Source organism: Mandrillus leucophaeus, unplaced genomic scaffold, assembly GCF_000951045.1.
Source record: "Mandrillus leucophaeus isolate KB7577 unplaced genomic scaffold, Mleu.le_1.0 Scaffold35, whole genome shotgun sequence".
Taxonomy (NCBI): domain Eukaryota; kingdom Metazoa; phylum Chordata; class Mammalia; order Primates; family Cercopithecidae; genus Mandrillus; species Mandrillus leucophaeus.
This window is the reverse complement of record NW_012103698.1, coordinates 2788609-2798074: the sequence shown is the minus strand read 5'-3', so window position 1 is coordinate 2798074 and position 9466 is coordinate 2788609. Positions and strand designations below refer to the sequence as shown.

At 41.4% G+C, this 9466-nt stretch overlaps 1 protein-coding gene across 1 annotated transcript in view; it reads right to left on the bottom strand.

Annotated features, from left to right (window-relative positions):
- Positions 1 to 9466, bottom strand: part of INO80 (INO80 complex subunit) — a 141870-nt gene that overhangs the window by 59463 nt on the left and 72941 nt on the right. The window contains exon 24 of the mRNA XM_011989304.1: positions 7245 to 7416. Coding sequence (XP_011844694.1) covers positions 7245 to 7416 — 172 coding nt within the window. The remainder of the gene's footprint in view (positions 1 to 7244; positions 7417 to 9466) is intronic.

The following is a 9466-nucleotide window of genomic DNA, read 5'->3' as shown; positions in this document are numbered from 1 at the left end:
AGTTTGAACCCAGGAGGCAGAGGTTGCAGTGAGCCAATATTGTGCCACCGCACTCCAGCCTGGGCAACGGAGCAAGACTCCATCTCAAAAAAATAAAATAAAATAAAATAAAATAATGTTAAGTTTAGTGTTAGTTGTTCTGGACATTGTAAAACACTCTTTGTGGCAGAGAAGTATCTTTCTGTTAATCATACAGTCTGCCAGTATTCACAAGAGTTTTTCATCCTATTAAAAAGTATAGTTGGGCCAGGTGCGGTGGCTCATGCCTATAATCCCAGTACTTTGCAAGGCTGAAGCGAGAAGATCACTCGAGACCAGGAGTTCGAGACCAGCCTGGCTCACGTGGCGAAACCCCCCTTCTACTAAAAATACAAAAAATAGCCCGGACTGGTGGTGCACGCCTGTAGTCCCAGCTACTCGGGAGGCCGAGGCAGGAGAATCACTTGTACCTAGGAGGCAGGGGATGCAGTAAGCCAAGGTTGTGCCACTGTACTCTAGCCTGGGTGACAGAGTAAGACTCCTTCTCAAAAAAAAAAGTATAGTTAACCTACTTGTGCACCCCCACAAAATGTCTCTGTTGCACGTTCAATTGCCCTCTTTACTGTCTTCCTCTTCCCTTTTTTTTTTTTTTTTGGCGATGGAGTCTTGCTTTGTCGCCCAGGCTGGAATGCAGTGGCATGATCTCAGCTCACCGCAAACTTTGTCTCCCGTTTTCAAGTGATTCTCCTGTAGCTGGGATTACAGGTACAGGCCACTACGCCTGGCTAGTTTTTTTTATATTTAGTAGAGAGGGTTTCGCCATGTTTGCCAGGCTGGTCTCCAACTCCTGACCTCAGGTGATCCGCCCACCTCGGCCTGTCAAAGTGCTGGGATTACAGGCGTGAGCTACTGCACCCGACCTCTTCTTTCCTTTTCATTGTGAAATCTGCAAGGCTCTTTTCTCTTAAAAAAAAAAAAAAAAGTCAACTTTCACTTAAACCAAACTCCCCTCCTGAAATACCTTACTTTTTCTTTTTAATTGTCACGCTTTAATACTCATTATCTACCCCTCCTAACCAGGATCTTTCTCCCTATAAATCCTTACAACTGGGGTTCTGCCTTCTCTTTTCTATCTGTATTCACAAAGAGTTCTTAATCTCACTCTTTCATTTTTGCTTTAAACTTGATATGGAACTTAAGATTCCCTCTGGATCCTCTCTTGAACTCTGGCTTTTCGAAGTAATTTTTCCATCTCCAGTGCCCACCCATATCCAAATCGATCAAAGTTCCTTGATCCCTTTTCTGTAATCTTTCTGTTACAACCATTGCTATCGGGTCTTTAGTACCTGACACTTCAAACTTTTGCTTAAGATCTTCCTTAACATGGATTGCTGCCTCCATTCTTCCTAATATCACACACTGAGGTTAATTTTCATAAAATACAAATAACAAAGATCCCCAACTGGTTTGATTATAATGACACTGGTGATTTAGCAGCCTTACTTGAACTCGCTATCAGAATACTCCTTCTCATGGCTTCACAGCGGCTACCAACATTTTGACCCCAGGAATACAACTGTTAGTATTTGTTGAAGAAAGTAAGACAAATAGGGCTGGGACAACAGGCTTATTATCTAAACCCACATAGGCTGGCATTCAAAGACTTTCCAAACTTACCCTTCTAGACTGTTCTGTCATTACTGTCCTTTATTTTGGCTCAAATCCTTAACTTGGAATTATGTTCCGCCTATCCAAATCTCTACCACTCAAAATCTAACTTTTTCAAAATTAGAGACACAGTCTCACTATGTTGTCCAGGCTGGTCTTGCCTCCTAGCTCCAAGCAATCCTCCCACCTCAGCCTCCTAAAGTACTGGGATTAAAGGCACGAGCCAACACCACACCCAGCCTACATGCAACTTCACAATACTATTTCTATCAAGTAATCGTCTCCCATTCTGAACTCTACCATTAATCAGGCAGTTAATTGTGTAGTATTTAAAGTCTTATCTTGAACCACATTAAGTGTGTGTATGTTTTTTAAAGCGTCAGTGTATATTTTCAATATGTGCACGAGTGACTCTTCCAAATACAGCACAGGGATAATGATTATGAACACACTTTGCCTACTGTGGTATGCAATAATACGTTTGTAAACAACATTAATTACATGTTTCTCCTTGCTGGACTGGACTAACACTGGGAAGAGGCTGTTCTGAAGGTAGCCTAGAGCAATGAAAAAAGCAGCACCAGACAATTCCCAAAGATCACATTCTACACTGGATATTCATTCAATCGATAAGCACTTACGATATACCAATCAATGCCCCCCATGGACCTTTGAGGTCAAATAATTTAAAATAGTTTGAAAAACAATGTACAGCATGTAAAACACAGGAATATCTCCTATAGTAAACACTGAGTCTCCCCTCTACCACCATTCCCTATTCAAATAAAATGTTCCCATCAGTGGTTTCCAAAGTAGGCACACGCAAACTTCACAACGTAAATATTAATATGTTAGTACATGTACACAATTTAAAACAAAATAGCATACAGACATTGGAGAAACAGATTAAGAATGTTGTTATTACAGGGGTACATAATCAAAACATTTGGGGACTTCTGACCTATACTACCTAGACTGCTAAAAAGAGGTGAGATTAAAGATTTAGCTGAGCACATGGGCTCACAACTGCAAACCCAGCACCTTGGGAGGCCAAGGTGGAAGAACTGCTTAAGCCTAGGAGTTCAAGACTAGCCTGGATACAACATAGTGAGACCCTGCTGCTACCAAAAAAAAGGAAAGAGGATATGATAAAATAAGATTTATATGCCAATTCTAAAATTTACATGAATACACAAAGGGCTAAGAACAGCCAACACAATACAGAAGAAATGCAAAGTCAGAGGACCTGTGCACCAGTTATCAAGACTTACTGTGAAGCTGTACTTATTAAGATAGAGTAGCACTGGTTCAAGGATAGTCAAATGGGTTCATGGAAGAGAACAGAGTTCAGAAACTGACCAACACATATATGGACACCTGCTTGACAAGTGATGCTACAGTCCAGTAAGAATGGTCTTTTCAACAGATGGGATATGGAGAGAAACAGAATTATCTTCACGAATTTGTTGGAGGCAAAGAATTCTTCAGCAGGACACAAAAATTATTAACTATTCATCAGAAGACAACACTGAGGCTGGGTGCAATAGGTCACGCTTAAGTTCCAGGGCTTTGGGAGGCTGAGGCTGGAGAATTGTTTGAGGCCAGAGTTCAAGGCCAGCCTGAACAACACAGTAAACCTAACCCTAACCTAACTCTAATCCTGAGCTATGACTGCATCAGTGTACTCCAGCCTGGGAAATAGAACAAGCCAGACCCTGTTTCAAAAAAAAGGGTGGGCAGGGGAGGGTACCACTGAAAATGAGAAAGTTACAGAGAAGAAGATATTTATAATACACAAAGAACTACAAATCATAAGAAAAATACAGTCAGCCCAATAGAAAAATAAGCAAGAGTTTTGAACAAACATTTCATAAAGGCAATTATCCAAATGGCCAATAAACACCAGAAAAGGTATTCAATATCATTTTCACAAGAGAAATTTAACTAAAGACACAATAAGACACCACTACCCAACAAAGTTTAAATGAAGAGACAGACAATACCACATTCTTGCAAAGACGTAGAGCGCCTCACTCTGTCACCCTCAGAGGCCCAGAGTGCAGTGGTGAGGATCACTGTTTATTTTAGCCTCAACCTCCTGGGCTCAGGCGAACCTCCCACCTCAGCCTCCCAAGTAGGTGGAACTACAGGTACATGGCATCAGGTTTGGTTAATTTTTGTATTCTTTTGGTAGAGACGGGGTTTTGTCATGTTGGCCCGGCTGGTCTCTAACTCCTGGGCTCAAGCGATCATCCCGCCTCAGCCTCCCAAAGTGCTGGAATTATGGAATTACAGGCATGAGCCACCATGCCTAGCCTCTACATTGTTGTTAATTGTTACATCTGGAGCTCCTAGTTCTTTTTTTTTTTTTTTTTTGAGACGGAGTTTTGCTCCTGTTCCGCAGGCTGGAGTGCAATGGCACGATCTTGACTCATTGCAACCTCCACCTCCCGGGTTCAAGTGATTCTCCTGCCTCATCCTCCCTAGTAGCTGGGATTACAGGCGCCCACCACCATGCCCGGCTAATTTTTGTATTTTTTTTTTAGTAGAGACGGGGTTTCACTATGTTGGCCAGGCTGGTCTTGAACTGCTGACCTCAGGTGATCCACCTGCCTCGGCCTCCCAAAGTACTGGGATTAACAGGCATGAGCCACTGCACCCAGCTGGCTTCTGGTTCTATATTCAGAACCTAGGCTAACCTTTAAGAGTGGATAATATCTAATGATCATTTTGCTTGGCTGAAAAACAAAGATTTCCTTTTTGAATTTTTTTTTTTTTTTTTTTTTTTTTGAGACAGGGTCTCGCTCTGTCACCGAGGCTGGAGTACAGTGGTGTAATCAGGGTTCGCTGCAGCCCTGACATCCTGGGTTCAAGGGATTCTCCTGCCTCAGACTACTGAGTAGCTAGGACTACAGGCACCCACCACCACGCTTGGCTAATTTTTATTTTTTATTTATTTTTTTTAATTTTTTTTTTGAGACAGAGTCTTGCTCTCTCGCCCAGGCTGGAGTGCAGCTGCATGATCTCGGCTCACTGCAACCTCTGCCTCCGTGTTCAAGAGATTCTCCTGCCTCAGGCTCCTGAGTAGCTGAGATTACAGGCACATGCCACCACACCCAGCTAATTTTTTTTGTATTTTTATTTTTTTTTGAGAAGGAGTCTTGCTCTGTCACCCAGGCTGGAGTGCAGTGGTGTGATCTCTGCTAACTGTAACCTCAGCCTCCCATGTTTAAGCAATTCTCGTGCCTCAGCCTCCCAAGTAGCTGGGATTACAGGCGCGTGCCACCATACCCAGCTAATTTTTGTATTTTTAGTAGATGCGGTGGTTTCACTACTTTGGCCAGGCTGGTCTTGAACTCCTGCCTCAGCCTCAAAAAGTGCTGGGATTACAGGTGTGAGCCACTACACCCGGCTGACAGTCTTATCATTAATTATGAGAACAATAAGCTCTAGCAAAATACACTACTTGGTTGGTATTTCAATATACATACATATGTTGGAGATAAGGATGATGAGACTGAAAGCAGAACAGTGTCTCCACACATATATGATAAGCTTTCAGTTCCCCGTGGCCCATTAGCTCATTAATTCAGTATATACTCTAAACCACTACAAGAGCAAATGTCTATCCACAACATGGGATAAAATTAAAATGAGTAAATATAAGTGAATCTTTCAATTGGGTAAACGTATTTTATGACCAGTTTCCCATAAAGCATACTACCCACATCTGCCTTTCTCAGGCAATTCTAACTGACATAGGACCTCACTAAGCAGACGCTCTGGAACATACTACAATATTTTCAGAAAACAGAGAATACAAATGAATGATGCATATCTCTAGTGTTAAGAAAAATGCAGGTGTCTACATAACAGGGAACAACAATCTCTTGGAAGAATGGTGCTTTTCGTATAAAAAGGAGAATTGATAAAAATGTATTACAGTAGTAACATATATTACCAAATTTAGGGGTTGAGAGAAGGAATTAATCTTTTACAGAAGGTTAAGCAACTCTTCAGACATACCAGTGTTCCCAGTAGACGTACTAGGAATATTTCACCAGCAGGAAATCACCCTGCCACCACTGACTGCATTATTCCAAAAAGGCTGGAATCCAGTTACATTAATTTGCATTACTGACTCCCTCTCCAAAGTCCAAAAATTACATGGAGCAATGCTTAAGAAACCAACTGGGAAAACAGAAGAGAAGGAAATCATGTGAGCTTTTCAGTGTACAGGGTACAAATACTGGACGACCTAGCCAAAGAATGTCCTTCATTCCACAACAGTAACTGTCAAACTACCCCATAACATTTTCTATAGAATACAAGGAAAATGACCTAGTTTCTAAACTTCAATCTAGCTGAAGGACTTTAATAAACGAACTGTCACTCCTCTTCTCAAAACTCTCTAGTATTACTCATTTCACTCAGAATAAATTCCAAACCCTTGGCAATTCTTATGAGGTTGCATATGATCTGGACCTACATCTATAACTTCAGTTCCTGTCACCTTATTTCACCTTCTTTGTCACCTACTATTCTGTAAGGGCCAAGAATTGTATGAAACTGTACACATCATCATTACTTTCCATGGAAATACAATTTAAGATTACAATGAGATGCCACTACATAATAATTAATATTTAAATATAATACTTAAAATAATTAAGTACTTAAAATAATTATAACTGTAAGGAATGATTATTCATAAGGAGTCACACAACAAAACAAAACAAAACAGATTGCCATTCCCAGGTGTAGTGGAGAATGCTGAATAACATACCGTAGGTGCAAATGTAAATTTATAAAACCATTTTGGAAAAACGTTTGGCAAAAGCTACTAAACCTAAACAGAGTTATACTTGACAGTATAGCAATTCCATTCCTGGATGTAAACACCAAAGAAAGTAATGTTTGCATTCATCAAATAACATGTACACAAATGTGCATAGGGGTTTCATTCACAATAACCTAGAACTGGAAACAACCAAAATATCTACCACAGTAGAACAGACTAATAAATTGTAGTCCATTCAGACAATGTAATACTTCATAGCCACAAAAAAATAATGCTATATACGACATGGACAAAACTCATAAATAATACTGAGTGAAAAATCCCAGTTACAAAAGTGTACATACAAGATAATTCCATTTATATAAAGTTCCAAAACAGGCAAAAATAATCTATGGTGACAGAAGTAGAATGGCAATTACCTTTAATTGTTGGTTTGTCTTTTCTCAACTAGAAGTATTAAACAGAAAGGAGCATGAGGGAGTTGGAAGTGTTCTATATATTAACCTAGATGGTTGTTACACAAGAGTATACACATATATAAATTCACAGAGCTGTACACTTAAGATCTGTGTACTTCACAGTAATGTAAAAAATAAACATTTTGAAAATATAAATGCACTCAAAAATATATATACAAAGTGTAAATTAAGTTAGAACTCAATACGCTGCACCACCCACTCCTCTGGGAACTTTTTGGTTCTGTCAGGCCTTCATTTACTTTACTATTATTTTTACTGATTCAAGGAAAAGGAAAGAAGATACTAAGGAGGTAATGTACGCTCAAATAAGTGCTTACCTTTAACAAAGGGCAGCTGCAAAGGTTTGGAAAGGAGAGTGGAAAATTAACCCCAAGAAGGAAATCCTTGTTTCTCAGGTATCTCTGATGGCTCTCCCCTTCTGGCTCTCCCCAGGAGCGTAGCTGATAGAGCCTGTAGGAGGCTTTCAGAGACAGGAAAAGAGCTAACCATCTGAAACAAACCACAGCAGACACACTTATTCAGTGCTCCATGGAGGTTTGAGGGTCATTCATAGCAGCAAGGAATGATCCAAGGATTGTCTCTCATTAATATAACTCTTTTGTAAATCTTTATCATTTTAGAAACAGTTCTTTCCTACTTTCCTACTTTCAGATAAATTCTTTCACATTACATGGTTTGCTACCATGAAAACTAAAATCCTCCGCAAAGCTCCTATCAATATTAAAAAAAATTTGCCAGGTGCAGTGGCTCATGCCTGTAATTCAAACACTTTGGGAGGCCAAGGCAGGCGGATTATCTCAGGTCAGGAGTTTGAGACCAGGCTGACCAACACGGCAAAACCCGGTCTCCACTAAAAAAAAAAAAAAAAAAAATTAGCTGGGCGTGGTGGTGCGTGCCTGTAATCCCAGCTACTTGGGAGGCTGAGGCATAAGAATCATTTGAACCCGGGAGGTGGAGATTGTAGTGAGCTGAGATCGCCCCATTGCACTCCGGCCTGGGCAACAGAGCAAGACTCTGTCTCAAACAAACAAAAACAAACAAACAAAAACAAATTCACCCTGGCCGAGTGCGGTGGCTCACGCCTTTAATCCCAGCATTTTGGGAGAATGAGACAGGTAGATCAATTGAGGCCAGGAATTTGGGAACAGCCTGGCCAACATGGTGAAACCTCACCTCTACAAAAGTAGAGGTGGTGCAGCTACTTGGGAGGCTGAAGCAGGAGAATCACTTGAACCTCAGAGGTAAAAGTTTCGGTGAGCCGAGATCGCGCCACTGCACTCCAGCCTGGGTAACACAGTGAGATCCCGTCTCCAAAATGAAAGAAAAGAAAAAGAAAAAAGAAACATTCACCTCTAGCACAAACAGTCATATCATAAAAATGTCTTCAGCCAGGCACAGTGGCTCAGGTCTGTAATCCCAGCACTTTGGCGGGCCGAGGTGGGTGGATCAACTAAGGTCAGGAGTTCGAGACTGGCCTGGCCAACATGGCAAAACACCATCTCTACTAAAAATACAAAAATTAGCCAGGCATGGTTGTGCACACCTATAATCCCAGCTACTTGGGAGGCTGAGGCAGGAGAGTAACTTGAACCCAGGAAGTGGAGGTTGCAGGAGCCAAAATTGAGTCACTGCACTCCAGCCTAGGCGACTGAGTGAGACTTCGTCTCCAAAAAAGAAAAAAAAAAACCTTCATATTAAGGAGATAACCATTTCTAATTACATAAATCAAAAGTAATAAAATCAGTGAGAACCATTATACCAAAGAACAGAGAATTAAACTTCCCATAACACTTGAGGCAGGCTATGCTGCAATCACCACTAACTAAATGAATCAACAGCTTCCACTCGCCCTGTAGAAATAAGTAAAACAAGACTTACTAGAAATTACGGGAGAAAAGCCTAAACAGTTTATATTTAAGGGGACTGTGTGTGTGTGTGTGTGTGTGTATACATATGTGTGTGGTGTGTGGTGTGGCGATGTGTGTGTGTGTGTGTGTGTTGTGTGTGTGTGTGTGTATTCTCATTCTGTTGCCTGGGCTGGGGTGCAGTGGCATGATTTAGGCTCACCGCAACCTCCGCTTCCTGGGTTCAAGCGATTCTCCCCCCTCAGCCTCCTGAGTAGCTAGAACAGGCCATTGGCACCATGACTGGCTAATTTTTGTATTTTTATTACAGACAGGGTTTCACCATGTTGGCCAGGCTGCTCTCAAACTCCTGACCTCAGGTGATCCACCTGCCTCAGCCTCCCATAGTGCTGGATTACAGGCATGACCACTGCGCCTGGCCTACTTAAGGTATATTATGAAGCATCATACAATTATTAAATGAGCAAAAGAAAGGTACAATTCACTTATGAATAACAAATTAGTCTGTTTGTTTGTTTTGCTTTGTTCTGAGATGGAGTCTCGCTCTGTTGTCCAGGCTGGAGTGCAGTGGCGCGATCTTGACTCACTGCAACCTTCGCCTCCCGGGTTCAAGCAATTCTCTTGCCTCAGCCTCCCGAGTAGCTGGGACTACAAGGGTGTACGACCACACCCAG